The sequence below is a fragment of the Podarcis muralis genome, chromosome 13, assembly GCF_964188315.1.
Source record: "Podarcis muralis chromosome 13, rPodMur119.hap1.1, whole genome shotgun sequence".
NCBI classification, from domain to species: domain Eukaryota; kingdom Metazoa; phylum Chordata; class Lepidosauria; order Squamata; family Lacertidae; genus Podarcis; species Podarcis muralis.
In genome coordinates this window covers 20841545-20864081 of record NC_135667.1, presented here as the reverse complement: position 1 = coordinate 20864081, position 22537 = coordinate 20841545, and the positions used below count along the sequence as shown (strand labels likewise).

Sequence of the window (22537 nt, the reverse complement as noted above, 5' to 3'; positions counted from 1 at the left end):
CATTTCTGCTTTTTGGCAGCAAGCCCAGCCAGGCGTGTATAAGATAGGAGCATTTCGTTTCTTTTTACTTAGTACAGTACTGGAGATTTCAAAGTCTCCTTTGCACAACTGTTTTTAACAATGATGCCTGTCTTCCATTCAATATTTTGTGAGCTGTTTAGAGGTTTTCTTAAAATCAAGTGGTATATATGAATGTTGTTAAATAATTTAAAACAGAATGGGTATACACCTGCTTTTTAAAAATGGTTGCCGAGGGAGGAACAGTCGACTTAGTTTTTAGATGGCCAGTTGAGTGGCTTGTTCTCAAAAAATTCTTCTTCCGGCCTTGAGGATTATTGAGGCCTAACAGTCACAAAATGGCAGGGCAGAGGCAGAGCAGGTCACAAACTAGGGGCAGAGTTTGCCATAAGCAGCTGGCAGTCACAGATCTCCTTCTCTGTTAAGAATGATTTGCAGTGGCCCAAAGCTTATTTGGGAGCCCCTAGGTGCCAACTCCCTGGGCCCTTGGGTGCCTGAGCACCCGCAAATTCCCCATGAAGGGGCCAGGCACCCACAAATTTTGGTGCATGTGGGCATTGGGACAGTGCGCAGTTCCCCAAAGCAGCATTGAGCCCCTGGGCATAATTCAATACTGTTTCAAGGACAGATGATTTCATAAAATTGTGGAACTGACGAGTTGGAAAGGAACCCGAGGGCCGTCTAGTAGAACCTCCTGCTTTGCAGGAATCTTTTGCTCAAGTCAGGCACTGGTGCTGTCAATTATTTTCTCCTCCATTTGAATTATTACAGATCTGGGTTTTTGTTTTTTTTAAAATAAACACTTTATTGAAATCTGTTTTTCCATACAGAATTCAGAACACAAAAAACAAGAAACATAACTTGGTAGACGTCAAGCTAAAGTATAGCCATACAGATAATGCAGTGTATAAGGTGAAAAACTAAAGGAGAAAAGAAATCGTATTATACACAAACTGGAACGGGGAGGGAAATGATGGAGAAAGAGGGGAGGCAGACTGGGGGATGTGTTGGTGAAGCAGCACCAGGCAGGATTGAACCCTCTTGCTCTCGATGCTCCAGTCAGAGCGGGGAGGCAAGGAGATGCAGATTCTTGTTCCCCAACCTGCCTCCTGACATGAAGGGTTTATTAACCTTAATTAAACAGTAGCCCAACCCTCAAGCTAGGCACTCTTTTGTATGTCACAATACAACTGGTCATCAGTATGAAGATCAGGCTGGATCAGGTGTTCCTTGGGCTCGTTTGGGGCCCTGAGTTGGGAGAGGCACAGCCCTGAAACTAACAAATTATAATATCCATCTTAAAAGCCTCAATATCCCTTGCTTTTTTAGAATACCCGAAGAGTGCAGAGCTCTACTATATGTATATAATTTCAAAATGGAAGGTTGATTTTAAATGATTTAAATCGCCTTGACTTGCAATTATCATACTTGAAATAGATTTTCTAGGAAATACATAATGAAATGGAACAATATTGCATTGCCTAGAACAACCCTGTGCCAAAATGTCATTCCGTGGACTGTTAGATACCAAAGACTTCATCTGGCTTTTCCCTCCTGACTTTCGACATCTTCTTCAGGAGGGTTTCGTCATTCAGCGCAGCTTGAGCTTACACGGCTGATAAGAGAGAGAGAGAGAGAGAGAGAGAGAGAGAGAGAGAGAGAGAACACAATAATCAGGTGTCTCCAAACGGCAATCTGCAGTCTCTTGCCCCAGCACTGCAGCCTTGCCTCCCCACTGACTATGCTGCCCTTTCTGCCACAGCTGCCCTTTCTTCCCAGCAGCCCCAACTCACCTCTGCGCCTTTGGTACATCAACGTCGCTCCAACTCCCGTGCCAATTCCCACAACATGTCCCGCAGATCCTAGTAGCCAAGTCATCGGTGATCCAAAGTATCCTAGAGCTGGAGGAGATTCAGTTGGAGATGCAGGTTTAAGTTTTGGCCAATGTGATTTGGTACTACATTCTGGGGATGAGGGGTGGGTAATTCCATCACCCTCACCTTCTGGCTCCCAGGGGATCGTCTCCTCCAGTGGTGCCTCCAGTGCTTCATGTTGTACCTGGCAGGTAAAATTGGCTGCAAAATGGTCCTGATTTGGGAAGAAGACGCTTCCGGTTGAGAACGTCCCATTAGGATTCTGTACAAGTTCCGACTCGTATATTTTCCCTTGGATCGGCTCTCCATTTTGCAGCCACTGCACTGTAACGTTTTGTGGGTAAAACCCACACGCTAGGCACTCCGCTACCAAGAACGTCTTCCCTGATGGCCTGGTGAGCATATGAAGTTCTGGGCGAGCTGCAAGGAGAAGAAAGAGATGTTGAGGTCCTGCAAGTCTGGTGATGGCCAATAGAGGGAGACACTGCAGATTATAAAGGCAACCCACCTAACAGTCTCTAAAGGCCACAGTTGTGTGAATGCATTACACAAGAGCAGCTCAGCACCAGAGCATCTACCTTGCATACAGCTGCTGCCAGGACAATACTGCGCTAGATGGACAAAGGGTCCAAGTCCAACTATATCCTGAGACCAACAAAAGTCAATATTGCAGAGCTACTGTTTGCCTTAAGAAGGCACTCGGGGAAAAGGTTAATTCTCCCCTCCAGTGCCATCATTTCCCCGCAGTCGAATTAAGAGTTGCACTCCACAGCAGTTTTGACTTAAGGGGGAAAGGCACCAAGATATCCAATAATGGCCTGACATGTGGCTTGACCCCAACAGAAGAATGGGGCGAAGAAGGAATTTATTGTGCCCTGTTTGTGATCACTAGAGGTTTCCGACTGGTGGTCTTTGGAGGCAGAATGCTGTGTTGCTTCCATGCCAAGTGCTTAGTCTGGAATTACCATCCTCTCATCTTTTGTGCTTTTTAATGATTACTGACATGCAGCCCTTTAATTGCATATTTTAGTCAGACCTATGTTCCCTTTAAAGGGCAGGTGTGTGTGAAAATGCCATTCTAGTCCATCACAGCCTGGGGAGGAAGAGGTCAATGGAGGCGCCAGATGGACCTCACTACAGGTCCTGTGAGGCAAGGACGGGGAAAGTGTGGCTCTCCAATGTCCTTTGACTACAACTCCCATCATTCTGACCATTGGCTTTCCTGGCTAGGTCTGACGGGAGCTGGAGCCCATCCACATCTGGAAGGTCACAGGCTTCCCATCTCCGAACATGGGGAACGTAAAGCCTTTTTGCTAAATATAGCGCCATGTTAAGTAGCGTGTGAAGCCACCATTTTAATGCGACTTCCAGCTGATTTGCAAGAAGGCGGTGCCTTAGCAATCATGAGGGGCCCTAGTGTGGAAGCAAATTCAACTGAGTGGGCCTTCACCTACCTCAGCAGATAGCAAAGGGATACAGAGTTTTGAGGAGGAAAATAACAAGATGCAGAACAGGGTAGAGAGTGCAAGTCAGAAATGTTTGCATACAAACTATCCGATCATTGAACGTCACTTTTCGATACTTCATTTGCATAACTATCTACAGTATCCCCCGCTGGCCCAGGGTGAGAACTTCAATACATAACACCCCTCCCCACCGATATAAGGCGTTAGTTACAATCATAATGGTTTCCTTATATACAGCACTACACGTAATGGTTCAATTAGGCACAAAAGCATATCGGTTACATTTCACATACTTAGACCAACAGTGATACATGTCCAACAACATAGTCCTTTAAATAAGTTGGGCGCTTGGAAAATCTACCAGATCGCCGGGGACTGGTAGCCAAGTCCGGGGGGCCACACAGTTCTTGCTGAGGCTGTGGTGCGACCCTAGGTGGCGTTGAAACCAAATCCTCTGGATCCGCTGCTGTGGGTGGAGCCTCCGCAAGTGGAGTGGTCTGAGCCTGTGGTAAGTCTGGCAGACCCTCTGAAGTGGCTTGGTTCGGCTCCACGGTGGCAGTTTGCGAGAGAGGTGTAGGTGGAGCCTCACCACCTGTAAGTGTCTCTTCTGGAGCCACAAGCGCAGTTGGGGGAACCATGGTAGTGTCCAAGTCCCCAACCCTGTGCCTAAGCTGGTCTATGTGCCGGTGCCACAAGCGTCCGTCTTCGAGTGCCACCTGGTACGAGCAAGGTCCAATGACTCCCACTACTGTGGCTGGCACCCAAGGAATGTCCCCCACATAGTTCCAGGCAAAGACCTGGTTTCCTGGAACAAATGACCGTGGCGCGTTGGCACAGCCTGGGGGTTTGGCCACGGCAAAGTCCGGGTGCAGCCGGTCGAGCGGTGACCTGAGGCGGCAGCCCATAAGCAGTTCAGCAGGACTCCGCCCTGTGGCCGCATGAGGGGTGATGTGTTGCACAAACAAGTATTCGCTGACCCGCTCATGCCAGTCTCCCCGGTCAAGGCGCGCCAGTGCCTCTTTTGCCGAGCGCACCATTCTCTCCACTTGCCCGTTGCTGGATGGATGAAATGGTGCCGTTAGGGCATGGCGGATGCCCAGTCCCAAAAGATACCGCTCAAAAGTGCCTGACGTGAACTGCGGTCCGTTGTTGGAGACAAGGACATCAGGACACCCATGCATCACAAACAGGCCTCACAGCACCCGGATGACGGCCTCGGTAGTGGTGGAGGGCATCAGGGCCACCTCCAGCCATTTGGAATAGGCGTCCACCACAACCATAAAGGTCCGGCCCTGAAAGGGGCCGGCCAGATCGATCTGCACCCTCGACCAGGGTGTCTTGGGCGTCTCCCAGGTATGTCCCTTAGCTGCCGGTGGTGCAGGCCTCGATTCTTGGCACGCTTGACAGGTGGACACCCAGGCAGTGATGGCATCATCCATGTTAGGCCACCAGACGTAACACTGAGCCAACGCCTTCATTTTGACGATTCCCGGGTGGCCAGCGTGCAGAGCCTCCAGGACGCGTTGACGGAGTCTTTGGGGAATCACAACGCGGTTGTGATGGCCTGGGATTCCGATTCAGAGAGTGAACCGGAGGAATCCCATCCGGCACAGGAGTCTCCGCCTCCAGGGCCGGCTGAACTGGGGCAAGACCTTGATACTGAGGAGCCTGCACCTGTGCCGGATCCTCAGGAGCAGGCACCAGGTGAATCCATTCTGGCTCCATAGGTGGTTGAGGACTCAGTGCCTACAGGTGAGTCTCCCCCGGGGCCCAGTAACCCTTCAGCCTCTCCTGAACTACAGAGGCTTAGGGCAGAGAGGCAACGGAACTGGTTTCTCCCAGGAGGAGTGCTCGCCTTAAGGCCAGGAGAGGCGGGGCTCCTGGGGGCCGGGACCGCCCCTGGCCTTAGAGAAGATAAAGGCCAGTCAGCCCGGTCCCAGGTTGCGGGAGCAACGTTGTTGTTGCTTTTACCCGGACCCAGACCTGATCTGCCAGTGTTCCTGTTCCCCGCCCGGCTTCCTGCTTCTGACCTTCCAGTGTTCCTGTTCCCCGCCCGGCCTCCTGCTTCTGATCTTCGAGTGTTCCTGTCCCCGCCCGGCTTCCTGCTTCGGACCTCGCCTCGCACCTTGTGAACTATTTCCAGGCTAGTGACTCAGGACTGAACTTTGACTACGATAACAGTAACCTTCCCTCCGGGACCGGCACAGCGGTCTCCCCACAGCAGACAGCCGCGATGAGCCGAGAGTTCATGTTGTCTGGTTGCGAACGGTTGGAACTCCGATGCAAAAGGCCCTTGTGGCCACCCCCTCCACCCCCAGTTGAGCACACGGCTGATGGTGCGATCCTGGGCAGATGCGGAGGCCACAGTGGCAGCCGATACAGGCGCTGCCGGAAGATCCTCAATCACGAGGAGCGATGAAGCTGGAGCTGGGTCTTCCACAAACGCTGGAAGAGGGCAACGGCTCAGGGCGTCGGCATGGCCCATCGATTTCCCCAGGCGATTGACGAGCCGGTAGTGGTAGGCAGCCAGGAAAACAGTCCATCGCAGCATGCGCGGCGAGAGGACCGGTGGAGTTGGACAATCACCGACGAGGAGGCCCAGGAGTGGCTTGTCGTCAGTGATTAGGTCAAAAGTCCTGCCATAGAGGTATTCATGGAACCTCTTCACTCCAGCCACAAGTGCCAGTGCCTCCTTGTCGAGCTGGCTGTAATTCCGTTCAGTCAGAGATAGCATCCTGGAAAAGTAGGCGAGCGGTGCTTCTCTTCCGTCTGGAAAACGGTGACTAAGGACAGCGCCGATGCCAAAAGGTGAGGCATCGCAGGCAAGGACCAGCGGCCTGGCTTCACTGTACTGTACCAGCACACTGTCCGATGAAAGGAGAGCCTTGACCGCGTTGAAGGCCGCCGTCTCCCGATGACCCCAGGACCAAGGCGTCTTTGTGCTGAGGAGTCGGTGAAGAGGCTCAGCCACCGTGGCTTTGTGGGGCAGGAACATGTTATAAAAGTTCAGCAGACCCAGGAACGCCTGCAACTCTGTCTTGTTCTTTGGGATGGGGGCCTGCTGGATAGCGCGGATCTTGGATGTGGTCAGGTGAAGGCCGGAGGCGTCGATAAGATAGCCCAGGAACTCCACCTGTGGAACAGCGATCTGGCACTTCTCCCTCTTTACCTTGAGCCCGGCCTCTTGGAACCTGGTCAGCACGGCACGGAGGCGCTCGAACAGCTGCTGGTGTGAGTCTGCGGACACCAAGACGTCATCAAAATATGGTACCACGCCCGGAAGCCCTTGCAGGAGACGCTCCATAAGGCTTTGGAAGATGCCAGGAGCCACACGCACCCTGAATTGCAACCGGCGGCAACGGAATGCCCCTCGGTGGGTGACGATCGTCTGGGCTTCAGCAATGGCATCATCGACGGGCAGTTGTTGATAGGCTTGGGCAAGGTCTAGCTTAGCAAAGACCTTACCCTCACCCAGGGAATGCAGCAGGTGTTGGCCAACAGGAACCGGATAAGCATGCTGCTGAAGTGCCTTGTTGATTGTGCACTTGTAGTCAGTGCAGATTCTCACCGACCCATCTGGCTTGACAGGCATGACGATGGGGGTTTCCCACTTGGCGTGGTCAACCGGCTCCAAAACTCCTTGGGCGATCAGCTTGTCCAGTTGTTCGTCCACCTTAGCCTTGAGAGCAAAGGGAACCCGGCGTGGCGACTTGTGGATCAAGGCTAAAGGAGATGGGCGTACCTGTATATTGCCCCAAAGTGCCGTCAAAAACCTCGGCAAAGTCTTTGACCAGACTCTCAGTCTCTGCGTTAGAGATGTAGTTGATGCCGTTGATTTCCAGGCTGAGGGCATCAAACCAGTCTAGCCCTAGGAGGTTTGGCCGCTGACCTTCGACCACCACCAGTCGGAGCAGGCCCGAAAAATCCTTGAAGGCGATCCGGAACCGGCCAACGCCTACCACGGGAATGTCGTTTCCCTGGTAGTCCCTCAGGTGTATGCGGTGAGAGTCGAGTTGCCTTTTGGACACTCTGGGTACCAGTCTTTTGATGGTGCTCCAAGACACAATGGACAGGGCAGACCCGGTGTCAATCTCCATGTCACATGGAGCTCCTTCAATGAGCACTGTGACGTTCAGCTTGCGTCGCGTAGGCGAGTCGGTTTGGCCAATCGTTCCAGACAGGCAGCGGCAGTTGGTGAGAGCGAAACAGCTTTCCTTGGCAGACTGGAGTGAAGACTTGGACTTGCGAGTCAGTGAAGGAGGGATGTCAGACAGAGCCGATCGGTAGACCTTAGCGATGTGGCCCCTTCTGGAACACGTCCGACAGATGGCATCTCTGAATCGACACTTGGCACGGGAATGGTTGCCTCCACAGCCGGCACATTCCGGTTGGCCCTTGGACTTCTGTTGGAACTTCCTGCGCTCCCGCTTTGTCTGGTGCACGTCATCGTCTTCACTGGAGGATGCCTCATCACTGCTGGCATCTTCGTGATGCACTGGCTTCCTAGCAAGACGCGGGCTGCTGGACTTGCGGATCTCCTGGGCGAAGCGTTCAGCAGCTTCTGAGGCCACAGCCTCCTCAATGGCTTTCTGCAGCGTGAGGTCTGGCTTGGGGAGGAGACGCCGTTGCACATGGATGTCCCGGACCCCGCAGACAATTCGATCCATCCGGGCATCGTCTAAGTCTTGGAACTCGCAGTGCACTGCAGCCTGTCGCAGGGCAATGGTGTAGTTGTTGATTGACTCCCCCTCTGCCTGGTTCCAGTGGTAGAACGCATGGCGGGCAGCAATCTTGGACGGCTTTGGCGCGTAGTGGTTGTGGAGCTTCTCTTGGATCGTGTCCCATGGTGTTGCCTGGACTGCTTCAGGCGCAACCAATGCTCGGGCCGTCTCAAACACCTCAGGCCCACAGAGGCTGAGGAATGGGCCCCGCTTCTGTTCCTTTGATACTGCTGTCAGCTTGTTGGCTTGGAGGTAGCAGTCGAACTGAGCGAGGTAGGAGTCCCATGATTCAGAGGCTGGCGCAAAGGGCGGTAGAGGCACAAGTGAAGCCATGATTCCAATGCCGGCGTGGAGGGCGATGGATGGAACACAGTGCTCTAGCCAGAACAGTCAGCTCTGAATTGGTTCTGTCCAGTGATTTCGCTCAGTGATTCAGCTCAGTGATTCAGCTCAGTTCAGAGGATGGCTGCATCTGGCTGTGCTCTGATGTCCATCGATCCCATCCTCGTCGCCAGTGTTAAGTTGTGGGCGAACATATCAGACGACACAGCAATTCTTCCAAAGCAGCTCTTTATTTGTAAGCTGGAACAGAACTAAGCTGAGGAGCTCAGTCAGCCTGCTTATATAGAGCTCCAGAACAATGTAACTGTTGCTATTTTCTAAAACTATCCAATCACTGAACGTCACTTTTCGATCCTTCATTTGCATAACTATCTACAGTATCCCCCTGCTGGCCCAGGGTGAGAACTTCAGTACATAACAAAGCAGACGCAGAACAGGGTAGAGAGTGCGAGTCACAAATGATTCTCACTAAGGGGGAACTGTGCTTAGCATGGGCATTTCAGAACTCCAGGTTGCACAGGAAAGGCTCCAACTTACCTTGCACCTTCAGGTCAAAATCTTGACTGATTGGGTCTTTTCTCGCTTGGTGATGGATGTGGCATGAGAAGGTAACGCCAGAGTCAGAGATTTGTGGTGTGAACTCCAGGACACTCTCTGCATAGAAGAGACCATTGGGCCCTTCCTGGACAGGGGGCGAGTCAACTTTCAGAGTCTCACTGCCTCGCAGCCACTTTACAGAGACATTGCCAGGGTAAAAGTCAGATGCCGCGCACAAGAAGTTGCTTGGTTCGCCCAGCTCTACGTCTGTATGGCCGAGTGTTAGGCGTGGGAGAGCTGGAGGCAGAGAGGAGAGTTAGGAGAGCATCTCCATTGGCAGCTTAACTGTGCTTTGTTAAAGGGTGCTGGGAACTGTAGCTCTGTGAGCACCAAGCTACAGTTCCCTGGATTCTTCAGACAAAGCAATATCCGTTAAATGTGCTTTAAATGTATGGCACATCAGTGCACTATGCCAGCCGTTTGGGGTTCCGTTTTCATTTAGCGGAGTCACCCAGAAATTCTTCCTGAATCTTCTTTTTCAGTTCAGCTCATCTTTTATTGAATTCCCATGTGGGAATAAACACCTCACCCATTCCAGTTCTGCTTAAAGTATTCACAGTGGTGCCTCGCAAGACGAAAAGAATCCGTTCCGCGAGTCTCTTCGTCTTGCGGTTTTTTCGTCTTGCGAAGCAAGCGGATTAGTGCTATTAGCGGTTTAGCGGATCAGCTGATAAGCGGCTTAGCGGATCAGCTGTTAAGCGGCTTAGCGGATCAGCTGTTAAGCAGCTTAGCGGATCAGCTGATAAGCGGCTTAGCGGATCAGCTGTTAAGCGGCTTAGCGGATCAGCTGATAAGCGGCTTAGCGGATCAGCTGTTAAGCGGCTTAGCGGATCAGCTGATAAGCGGCTTAGCGGATCAGCTGTTAAGCGGCTTAGCGAATCAGCTGATTAGCGGCTTAGCGGATCAGCTGTTAAGCGGCTTAGCGGATCAGCTGATAAGCAGCTTAGCGGCTTGGGGGAAAGGGGGGGGGGAAACCCTGCAGGAACTCGCAAGACATTTTCGTCTTGCGAAGCAAGCCCATAGGAAATTCGTTTTGCGAAGCACCTCCAAAACGGAAAACCCTTTCGTCTAGTGGGTTTTCCGTCTTGCGAGGCATTCGTCTTGCGGGGCACCACTGTATTGAAGAATTAACATGACAACTTATACAACTGCTGCCCTGAGGAAAATAAAGTAAAACTAAGTACAGTGAATCATTCCTTCTCTGTGCTCCTCAGGCATCTGGGCAGAGCGACAGCCAGCCTGCTCTCATTCATAGCCTGTCTAATAAAGAAGTCTGTTGCCAAGCTAACCTGTTGCTGGGGAAAACCTGTTGCTGGGGGAAAACTTGTTGCCAGGGGCAAAACTATACAATTTCAAGTCTATTTTTATCATGGTGCTTGCTTTGGCCAGCTGCACCTTTGTGGGGCCAAGTATCTGCTAAATATGCTTTAAATGTATGGCCTAGATGTGCTTTGGCAATGCTGAAGGGCACTAGTGTGGAAGCAAACTCAACTGGGTAGGGCTTCATCCACTTCAGCAAAGAAATTCTTGACTGTTTCTATATCATGGAGGAGACACAACCTGGTTTGAGCAAAAAGCTATAGAGTTTTGAGGAGAAAAATACGCAGAGGCAGAACAGGGTAGAGAGTGCGAGTCAGAACTGGGTCTCACTAAAAGGGGGAACTGTGCTTAGCTTGGGCATTTCAGGACTCCAGGTTGCACAGGAAAGGCTCCCACTTACCTACCACCTTCAGCTCAATATCTTGACTGATTGGGTCTTTCGCTGCCGGGTGATGGATGTGGCATGAGAAGGTGACACCAGCGTCCGAGATTTGTGGTATGAAGTTCAGGACACTCTCTGCATAGAAGTGGTAATTGGCCTCAAGCTTGGCAGGGGGCGAGTCAACTTTCAGAGTCTCACTGCCTCGCAGCCACTTCACAGAGACACGGCCAGGGTAAAAGTCGGATGCTGCACACGTCAAATTGATTGGTTTTCCCAGCGGCACTTCTGTGGGGCCGAGTGTTAGGCGTGGGGGAGCTGGAGGGAGAGAGGAGAGTTAGGAGAGCATCTCCTTGGACAGCTTAAAGGGTGCTGGGAACTGTAGCTCCGTGAGCAGCAAGCTGCAGTTCCCAGGATTCTTCACCGGAAGCCACACGAGTTAAGTGTGCTTTAAATGTATAAATAAACAACAATCTGACTTTTAGAAGACATCTGAAGGCAGCCCTATTTAGGGAAGTTTTTAATGTTTGATGTTTTATCGCATTATTATTATTATTATTATTATTATTATTATTATTATTATTATACTGTTGGAAGCCACCCAGAGTGGCTGGGGAAACCCAGCCAGATGGGCAGGGTATAAATTATCATCATCAGCAGCATCATTAAAATAGGGCCCTGTCAGGTTTGTTTGGCCCAGAGTTAACATGAAGCGCTTCATAGGATGTGCTTTAAAATGGTACAGTGGTACCTTTGGTTAAGAACTTAATTCATTCTGGAGGTCCATTCTTAACCTGAAACTGATCTTAACCTGAAGCACCACATTAGCTAATGGGGCCTCCCACTGCCGCCATGCTGCTTCTGCACAATTTCTGTTCTTATCCTGAAGCAAAGTTCTTAACTCGAGATACTATTTCTGCTTTAGCGGAGTCTGTAACCTGAAGGGACTGTAAACTGAAGCGTCTGTAACCCGAGGTACCACTATATTTTACATCAAGGACTTTCATGTGAAATATGTTTAGTGCTTTAAAAAAGGTTTTCTGCCCACCGCCTTTCATCCCTTACCTCCTAATTTCAATGTCACCTTCCCTTCAGCAACGTCAGGAGGATGGCTAACACAACACGTATACACCCCGACATCATCACCTCTTACATCTGTGATGAAGACGCTGGCATTGCCCTCTCGCACTGTGGCCCAATTAAGCACTGCTCCCCTCGGTCTATAGGTTGAAATACTCTCATGCAACTTTATAATGGTTCTTCCTCTCAGCGACCATCTCACAATCAGGGCAGAAGCGTTTATGGTCCTGGGAGGGTCAAAAGTGTAATGGCAAGGCAGGAATGCATTAGTGCGTGGCCCTGTCTGGACTGGGGATGAAGGGACTTGGATTATCACGGCTGCCCCTGAAAAGGACAAAGAGATACAGTTAGACAGTAATTAGACTGGACCTCCATCACAGGCTAAAGCCATCATAAACCACTTTTAACTTTTAAGATTCCTGCAAACTGTAGTTATGCAAAAATGGGATTCCTGAAGCCCTTTGGTTAAAATACAAAACAAAACCAGGCTGGTTAGAGGAGTTTGAGGACTACTTTAAATCTGAATGCGGGATGCACCTTAGACTTCTCAAAAAAGTAACCATCCACTGTGGGCGCTAGGGGAGGGGGAATACCTCTGGTGTGGGACACGTCAAGCTCTTTCTGGGGTGGCTTGTCCAACTTTGGTCCTCAGTCTGCTCTCAGCTCTCACCTGTGGCCATTATTATTATTATTATTATTATTATTATTATTATTATTATTATTATACCGCCCTATACCCAGAGGTCCCAGGGCAATTCACATAAAAAGAGCCAAGAAGCTGTCAGCAGGCGATAGCGGCCACACCCAGGGAAAGGCGTCGACTGGATGGCTAAATGAGGTGAGGGTAGCTAACGTGTCTCAAACCCTAAGTGGGTTAAGAGATTTCCCCTGCGTGTGAAGACAGGTTCCAGGTATAGAGGGAAGTGAGGGGCAGATGGGGCTCGTCAATCTGGGAAGGTGGCCCATCTAGGAGAAGGGAGAAACTCTGACCCTAAACCTCCACTCCCTTGTGGGACATCTTCAGCAAAGGTTAAAGAGCAAACCCTACACAAATCTGGAGTGCAGTCCCTTAGGCAGTTGGATGGCGCCTTGTACCCCTACTTCCGGCAACTCTTGAGCCAAGCTGGTACCAAATGTATTGCTCTGGTCTGCTTTGCCTTATACTGAATCAGACCATCAGTCCACCTAGGCCAGTACTCTCTACACTGACTGGCAGAGGTTCTCCAGGGTTTCAGACAGGAAACCTCTCCTGGTCCTTCTAGGACTAGGCCGCCTGGCCGCCCGCTTCCCGGCTCCTGCTGGTCTTTGCGAAGCCGCCTCTCCCTCCCTCCCTCCTCCTCCATTGCCCTAGCCCCCAGGAGCCCCCCCAACTGGCAAGGGTCCTCCGGGTGAGGGGATGCGACTTACATGCACCCTGCAAGGAGAGCAGCAAACAGGTGAAGCTGGGCATTTTGGGGCCGCCTTGTTTACTTTGTATTCTCCAGAAAGGATGCGAGAGCAATATGCACCTGAGAGACAAAAGTTCAGTTGAACTGTGACTCCCGGGTGTCAGATCAAAACATTCTGCTTTTAAGCAAGCCAGCCCAGATGGGCGTGTAGGAGTTGGGCGTGTTTCGTTTCTTTTTACAAAAACCTCGGTTTTCAAACGCAATCCGTTCCGGAAGACCGTTTGAGTTCCAAAATATTAAAAAACTGAAAACTCAATACGGAAGCATCAATACAATAGGGAAACTCAAAACGGAAGCCATGTGGTATGTTTGACTTCTGAAAAGTGTTCGAAAACTGAAGCAGTTACTTCCAGCATTCGAGTTCCGAAACGTTTGTCAACGGAGAAGTTTGAAAACCAAGGTTCCACTGCAGTTTATACTGGTGATTTCAAAGTCTCCTTTGCATATTTTAAAATAATGTTCTTCACGATGTTCTGTTTGATATTTTTGTGAGCCGCTTAGAGGTTTTCTTAAAACCGAGTGGTATATATGAATGTTGCTATATAATTTAATATAGAATGTGTATACACCTGCTTTTAAAAAGTGGTTGCCGAGGGGAGAACGTCACCTTAGATTTTAGGTGGCCCATCAAGCACCTTGTTCTCAAAACTTTCTTCTTCCGGCCTTGAGGATTATTGAGGCCTAACAGTCACAAAATGGCAGGGCAGAGGCAGAGCAGGTCACAAACTAGAGGCAGAGTTTGCCATAAGCAGCTGGCAGTCACAGATCTCCTTCTCTGTTAAGAATGATTTGTAGTGGCCCAAAGCTTATTAGGGAGCCCATAGGTGCTAATTCCCTGGGTCCCTGTGTGCCCGAGCACCCACAAATTCCCCATGAAGGGGCCAGGCACCCACAAATTCCCCATGAAGGGGCCAGGCACCCACAAATTTTGGTGCATGTGGGCATTGGGACAGTGCACTGTTCCCCAAAGAAGTATTGAGCCCCTGGGCATAATATAATGGTGTTTCAAGGACGGATGATTTCATAGAATAGTGGAATTGAAGAGTTGGAAAGGACTCCGAGAGCCGTCTAGTAGAACCTCCTGCTTTGCAGGAATCTTTTGCCCAACGTCAGGCACTGGTGCTGTCAATTATTTTCTCCTACATCAGAATTACTACAAATTTTGGGATTTATTTATTTTTTAAACACTTTATTGAAATCTGTTTTTCCATACAGAATTCAGAACACAAAAAAACAAGAAACATAACTTGGAACAGGTGAAGCTAAAGTATAGCCATACAGATAATGCAGCGTATTAGGCGAAAAACTAAAGGAGAAAAGAAATCATATTACACACAAACTGGGACAGGGAGGGCAATGATGGGGAAAGAGGAGAGGCAGAATGGAGGATGTGTTGGTGAAGCAGCACCAGGCAGGATTGAACCCTCTTGCTCTCGATGCTCCAGTCAGAGCGGGGAGGCAAGGAGATTCAGCTTTTTGTTCCCCAACCTGCCTCCTGACATAAAGGGTTTATTAACCTTAATTAAACATTAACTGAACCCTCAAGCTAGGCACTCTTTTGTATGTCACAACACAACTGGTCATCAGTATGAAGATCAGGCTGGATCAGGTGTTCCTTGGGCTCGTTTGGGGCCCTGAGTTGGGAGAGGCACAGCCCTGAAACTAACAAATTATAATATCCATCTTAAAAGCCTCAATATCCCTTGGTTTCTTAGAATACCTGAAGAGTGCAGAGCTCTACTATATGTATATAATTTCAGAATGGAAGGTTGATTTTAAATGATGTAAATCGCCTTGACTTTAAAATGAAGCCTCTTGCAATTATCATACTTGAAATAGATTTTCTAGGAAATACATAATGAAATGGAACAATATTGCATTGCCTAGAACAACCCTGTGCCAAAATGTCATTCCGTGGACTGTTAGATACCAAAGACTTCATCTGGCTTTTCCCTCCTGACTTTCGACATATTCTTCAGGAGGGTTTCGTCATTCAGCGCAGCTTGCACTTACTGGGCTGCTAAGAGAGAGAGAGAGAGAGAGAGAGAGAGAGAGAGAGAGAGAGAGAGAGAATGAGAACGCAATAATCAGGTGCTTCCAAACTGCAATCTGAAGTCCCGTGCCCCAGCACTGCAGCCTTGCCTCCCCACGGACTATGCTGCCCTTTCTGCCACAGCTGCCCTTTCTTCCCAGCAGCCCCAACTCACCTCTGCGCCTTTGGTACATCAACGTCGCTCCAACTCCCATGCCAAGTCCCACAAGGTGTCCCAGAGCTCCTAGCAGCCAAGTCATCGGTGATCCAAAGTATCCTAGAGCTGGAGGAGAGTCAGTTGGAGATGCAGGTTTAAGTTTTGGCCAATGTGATTTGGTACTACAATGTGGGGATGAGGGGTGGGTAATTCCATCACCCTCTGTTAAGGTTCCAAGCGGTTGCTCAAGAGCAAGCAGGCAAATCCCTCCTTGCTTGGCTGTGAAGCTTTGCTTTTGATGCCAAAATAAACTTTATCTGTCCACTGCGCCACTCTCCTATGGCTGGCAGATTCCATGAGTGGGCGGTCCTTAAACCTTTCCCAGCAAAGTAGTTTCTTGATGCCCAGTTGCGCCTCCCCTCTCAGCGTGCCTGGCGCCGCCTCGCCTCCTCCGAGCCCTGAAGCTCCTCTCCACTGGAGGCGTGGTTACTCTCCTCCGCTGAGGAGGAGCTGCTTCCCACGATCTTTGGGGGCTCTCTGTAATCCATCTGGCTTTTCCCCTCTCCCCCCTGAGCCAATGGCAGTTCCCTGACACCCTCACCTTCTGGCTCCCAGGGGATTGTCTCCTCCAGTGCTGCCTCCAGTGCTTCATGTTGTACCTGGCAGGTAAAATTGGCTGCAAAATTGCCCTGCTTTGGGAAGAAGATGCTTCCGGTTGAGAACGTCCCATTAGGATTCTGTACAAGTTCCGACTCGTATATTTTCCCTTGGATCGGCTCTCCATTTTGCAGCCACTGCACTGTAACATTTTGTGGGTAAAACCCACACACTAAGCACTCCGCTACCAAGAACGTCTTCCGTGGTGGCCTGGTGAGCATATGAAGTTCTGGGAGAGCTGTAAGGAGAGGAAAGAGATGTTGAGGTCTTGCAAGTCTGGTGATGGCCAATAGAGGGAGACACTGCAGATTATAAAGGCAACCCACCTAACAGTCTCTGAACAGTCCACAGTTGTGTGAATGCATTACACAAGAGCAGCTCAGCCCCCGAGCATCTGCCTTGCATGCAGAAGGTCTCAGGTTCAATCTCTGGTGTCTCCAGGCAGGGCTGAGAAAAGCTGCCTCTTGAAAGCCAGACAGCTGCTGCCAGGCAGCATGGACAATACTGCGCTAGATGGACACCAGTCCAAGTCCAACTATATCCTGAGACCAACAAAAGTCACTATTGAATAGCTGGTTTGCCTTAAGAAGTCTGATATTCCCCTCCCATGCCATCATTTCCCCCAAGTCAAATTAAGAGTTGCACTCCTGACATCATCATCATCATCACCATCATCATCATCATTTATTTATACCCCACCCATCTGGCTGGATTTCCCCAACCACTCTGGGCAGCTCCCAACAGAATATTAAAAACACGATAAAACACCAAACATTAAAAACTTCCCTAAGCAGGGCTGCCTTCAGATGTCTACTGAAAGTCAGATAGTTGTTTATTTCCTTGGCATATGATAGGAGGGTATTCCACAGGGCGGGTGCCACTACCGAGAAGGCCCTCTGCCTGGTTCCCTGTAACCTCACTTCTTGCAGGGAGGGAACCACCAGAAGGCCCTCAGAGCTGGACCTCAGTGTCTGGGCAGAACAATGGGGGTGGAGACGCTTCTTCATTTTGACCCAAAGAGAAGAATGGGGTGAAGAAGGAATTGGAGTATGTATGCTGTTACGGACTCTGCCCCTTAACTGTAGGAACAATACAGGACTAGAGCCTGTAGTAAATCAGAAGCTGTGCTTTGTTTTCCGAATGTTTTGGAAGTCAAATGCACTTCCAGAACGGATTCCGTTCGACTTCAAAGGTATGACTGTATTTTCAGTCAGACCTATGCGCTCCCTTTAAAGGGAGTAAAAATGCCATTCTAGTCCATCACAGCCTGGGGGGAAAGACGTCAATGGAGGCGCCAGACAGACCTCACTACAGGTCCTGTGAGGCAAGGACGGGGCAAGTGTGGCTCTCTAATGTCCTTTGACTACAACTCCCACCATTCTGACCATTGGCTTTCCTGGCTAGGTCTGACGGGAGCTGGAGCCCATCCACATCTGGAAGGTCACAGGCTTCCCATCTCTGAACATGAGGAACGTAAAGCCTTTTTGCTAAATATAGCGCCATGTTAAGTAGCGTGTGAAGCCACCATTTTACTGCGACTTCCAGCTGATTTGCAAGAAGGCGGTGCCTTAGCAATCATGAGGAAGCAAATTCGACTGGGTGGGCCTTCACCCACCTCAGCAGATAAGTTCTTGCAGGATTCTTTATCATGGAGCAGACACTACTGTTTAGAGCAAAGGGATACAGAGTTTTGAGGAGGAAAATAAGCAGAGGCAGAACAGGGTAGAGAGTGCGAGTCAGAACTGGTTCTCACTAAGGGGGAACTGTGCTTAGCATGGGCATTTCAGGACTCCAGGTTGCACAGGAAAGGCTCCCACTTACCTACCACATTCAGCTCAAAATCTTGACTGATTGGGTCTTTTCTCGCTTGGTGATGGATGTGGCATGAGAAGGTAACGCCAGAGTCAGAGATTTGTGGTGTGAACTCCAGGACACTCTCTGCATAGAAGAGACCATCGGGCCCTTGCTGGACAGGGGGCGAGTCAACTTTCAGCGTCTCACTGCCTCGCAGCCACTTTACAGAGACATTGCCAGGGTAAAAGTCAGATGCCGCGCACAAGAAGTTGCTTGGTTCACCGAGCTCTACGTCTGTGAGGCTGAGTGTTAGGCGTGGGAGAGCTGGAGGCAGAGAGGAGAGTTAGGAGAGCATCTCCATTGGCAGCTTAACTGTGCTTTGTTAAAGGGTGCTGGGAACTGTAGCTCTGTGAGCACCAAGCTACAGTTCCCAGGACTCTTCAGACAAAGCAATACCCATTAAATGTGCTTTAAATGTATGGCACATCAGTGCACTATGCCAGCCGTTTGGGGTTCCGTTTTCATTCAGCGGAGTCACCCAGAAATTCTTCCTGAATCTTCTTTCTCAGTTCAGCTCATCTGTTGGTGAATTCCCATGTGGGAATAAACACCTCACCCATTCCAGTTCTGCTTAAAGTATTTATTGAAGAATTAACATGACAACTTATACAACTGCTGCCCTGAGGAAAATAAAGTAAAACTAAGTACAGTGAATCATTCCTTCTCTGTGCTCCTCAGGCATCTGGGCAGAGCGACAGCCAGCCTGCTCTCATTCATAGCCTGTCTAATAAAGAAGTCTGTTGCCAAGCTAACCTGTTGCTGGGGCAAACCTGTTGCTGGGAGAAAACTTGTTGCCAGGGGCAAAACTATGCAATTTCAAGTCTATTTTTATCATGGTGCTTAGTTTGGCCAGCTGCACCTTTGTGGGACCATGTGTCTGCTAAATGTGCTTTAAATGTATGGCCTAGATGTGCTTTGGCAATGCTGAAGGGCACTAGTGTGGAAGCAAACTCAACTGGGTGGGGCTTCATCCACTTCAGCAAAGAAATTCTTGACTGTTTCTATATCATGGAGGAGACACAACCTGGTTTGAGCAAAAAGCTATAGAGTTTTGAGGAGAAAAATACACAGAGGCAGAACAGGCTAGAGAGCCAGAACTGGGTCTCATTAAGAAGGGGAAGTGGTTCCTAATGCCTTTTTTCTAGAAAATGTGGTGCCAGAAATCATGAACAGCTCCCTTGTTCTCCTAACAATGGCCATGGCGCCCACCTGAGAGGTGCTGGAACTGAGTTCTGGATCAAAAAAAGCCACAGGAGTTAGCATGGGCAGGGGGGCGAGGATGGGCCAGGACTCCAGGTTGCACAGGAAAGGCTCCCACTTACCTACCACCTTCAGCTCAATATCCTGACTGATTGGATCTTTCGCTGCCTGGTGTTGGATGTGGCATGAGAAGGTGACACCAGCGTCCGAGATTTGTGGTATGAAGTTCAGGACACTCTCTGCATAGAAGTGGTAATTGGCCTCAAGCTTGGCAGGGGGCGACTCAACTTTCAGAGTCTCACTGCCTCGCAGCCACTTCACAGAGACACGGCCAGGGTAAAAGTCGGATGCTGCACACGTCAAATTGATTGGTTTTCCCAGCGGCACTTCTGTGGGGCCGAGTGTTAGGCGTGGGGGAGCTGGAGGGAGAGAGGAGAGTTAGGAGAGCATCTCCTTGGGCAGTTTAAAGGGTGCTGGGAACTGTAGCTCCGTGAGCAGCAAGCTGCAGTTCCCAGGATTCTTCACCGGAAGCCACACGAGGTAAATGTGCTTTGAATGTGTGGCATGGATGTGACTTCCCTCTTCCCTTCCACAGTAAAAGGAAACCCTCAGTACAAGAAAGTTGGCGCAGAAGTAATGGTGGAAAACATGCACTGGGAATTTGCAGTTCAAATCTCACCTTGCCCATGAGCTCATTAGGTGGCCTTTACGTTACTCACTATCCTCTTAGCCCCAAGTCCTGCCTGGCCTGCCCCCAAATGCAGTATGAGCTGCAGTCCTGTATCTCCACTATGCCGTTCCTCAAGGTCTGGGAAACTGTCCCGCTTGGACTACTGCAATGCGCTCAACGTGGGGCTACCTTTGAAGGTGACCTGGAAACTACAACTAATCCAGAATGCAGCAGCCAGACCTGTGACTGGGAGCTGCTGCTGAGACCACATAACACAGGTCTTGAAAGACCTACATTGGCTCCCAGTACGTTTCTGAGCACAATTCAAAGTGTTGGTGCTGACCTTTAAAGCCCTAAATGGCCTTGGCCCAGTGTACCTGAAGGAGCGTCTCCACCCCCATTGTTCAGTTTGGACTCTGAGGTCCAGCGCTGAGGGCCTTCTGGCGGTTCCCTCCCTGCGAGAAGTGAGGTTACAGGGAACAAGACAGAGGGCCTTCTCCGTAGTGGCGCCCTGTGGAGCACCCTCCCATCAGATGTCAAGGAAATAGGCAACTATCTGATGTTTAGAAGACATCTGAAGGCAGCCCTATTTAAGAAAATTTTTAATGTTTGATCGCTTTATCATTATCATTATTCTGTTGAAAGCTGCCCAGAGTGGCTGGGAAAACCCACCTAGATGGGCAAGGTATAAATGATGATGATGGTGGTGGTGATCATCATCATCATCATCAAAATAGGGCTCTGTCAGGTCTGTTTGGCCCGGAGTTAACATGAAGTGCTTCATAGGATGTGCTTTAAAATGGTATTTTACATCAAGGACTTTAATGTGAAATATGTTTAGTGCTTTAAAAAAGGTTTTCCGTCCGCCGCCTTGCATCCCTTACCTTCTAATTTCAATGTCACCTTCCCTTCAGCAACGTCAGGAGTATGGCTAACACAACACGTATACACCCCGACATCATCGCCTCTTACATCTGTGATGAAGACGCTGGCATTGCCCTCTCGCACTGTGGCCAAATTAAGCACTGCTCCCCTCAGTCTAAAGATTGAAATACTCCCATGCAACCTTACAATGGTTCTTCCTCTCAGCGACCATTTCACAATAAGGGCAGAAACGTTTATGGTCCTGGGAGGGTCAAAAGTATAATAGCAAGGCAGGAATGCATTAGTGCGTGGCCCTGCCTGGACTGGGGATGAAGGGACTTGGATTATCACGGCTGCCCCTGAAAAGGACAAAGAGATACAGTTAGACTGTAATTAGACTGGACCTCCATCACAGGCTAAAGCCATCATAAACCAGTTTTAAATTTTAAGATTCCTGCAGACCGCAGTTATGCAAAAATGGGATTCCTGAAGTACTTTGGTTAAAATACAAAACAAAACCAGGCTGGTTAGAGGAGTTTGAGGACTACTTTAAATCTGAATGCGGGATGCACCTTTGACTTCTCAAAAAAGTAACCATCCACTGTGGGCGCTAGAGGAGGGGGAGTACCTCTGGTGTGGGACACGTCAAGCTCCTTCTGGGGTGGCTTGTCCAACTTTGGTCCTCACTCTTCACAGCTCTCACCTATTATTATTATTATTATTATTATTATTATTATTATTATTATTATTCCACCCTATACCCAGAGGTCCCAGGGCAATTCACATAAAAAGAGCCAAGAAACTGTCAGCAGGCGAAAGTAGCCACAACCTGGGAAAGGCTTCGACTGGCCAGCTAAATGAGGTGAGGGTAGCTGATGGGTCTCAAACCCTCAGTGGGTTAAGAGATTTCACCAGCGTGTGAAGACAGGTTCCAGCTATAGAGGGAAGTGAGGGGCAGATGGGGCTCGTCAATCTGGGAAGGTGGCCCATCTAGGAGAAGGGAGAAACTCTGACCCCAACCCTCCACTCCCTTGTGGGACATCTTCAGCAAAGGTTAAGGAGCAAACCCTACACAAATCTGGAGTGGAGTCCCTTAGGCAGTTGGATGGCGCCTTGTACCCCTACTTCCGGCAACTCTTGAGCCAAGCTGGTACCAAATGTATTGCTCTGGTCTGCTTTGCCTTATACTGAATCAGACCATCGGTCCACCTAGGCCAGTACTCTCTACACTGACTGGCAGAGGTTCTCCAGGGTTTCAGACAGGAAACCTCTCCTGGTCCTTCTAGGACTAGGCCGCCTGGCCGCCCGCTTCCCAGCTCCTGCTGGTCTTTGCGAAGCCGCCTCTCCCTCCCTCCCTCCTCCTCCATTGCCCTAGCCCCCAGGAGCCCCCCCAACTGGCAAGGGTCCTCCGGGTGAGCGGATGTGACTTACATGCACCCTGCAAGGAGAGCAGCAAACAGGTGAAGCTGGACATTTTGGGGCCGCCTTGTTTACTTTGTATTCTCCAGAAAGGATGCGAGAGCAATATGCACCTGAGAGACAAAAGTTCAGTTGAACTGTGACTCCCGGGTGTCAGATCAAAACATTCTGCTTTTAAGCAAGCCAGCCCAGACGGGCGTGTAGAAGTTAGGTGTGTTTCATTTCTTTTTACAAAACCCCCGGTTTTCGAACGCAATCCGTTCCGGAAGACCGTTTGAGTTCCAAAATATTCAAAAACCGAAAACTCAATACGGAAGCATCAATACAATAGGGAAACTCAAAACGGAAGCCATGTGGTATGTTTGACTTCTGAAAAGTGTTCAAAAACTGAAGCAGTTACTTCCAGCATTTGAGTTCCGAAACGTTTGTCAACGGAGAA

The 22537-nt window shown here is 49.8% G+C and overlaps 2 gene segments (V, D, J or C); both read right to left on the bottom strand.

Moving 5' to 3' along the window:
* Nucleotides 1-835: 835 nt before the first annotated feature.
* LOC114582272 (Ig gamma-2C chain C region-like) lies at nucleotides 836-15258 on the bottom strand. The segment is given in 7 exon segments: nucleotides 836-1633; nucleotides 1812-1919; nucleotides 2019-2312; nucleotides 8959-9255; nucleotides 10739-11035; nucleotides 11783-12121; nucleotides 13205-15258. Coding segments are annotated over 7 exon segments (1386 nt in total).
* A 264-nt stretch (nucleotides 15259-15522) lies between these two features.
* On the bottom strand, nucleotides 15523-22323 carry LOC144325088 (Ig gamma-2C chain C region-like). The segment is given in 5 exon segments: nucleotides 15523-16329; nucleotides 17913-18209; nucleotides 19268-19564; nucleotides 20700-21038; nucleotides 22111-22323. Coding segments are annotated over 5 exon segments (1449 nt in total).
* Between the last annotated feature and the right edge of the window lie 214 nt (nucleotides 22324-22537).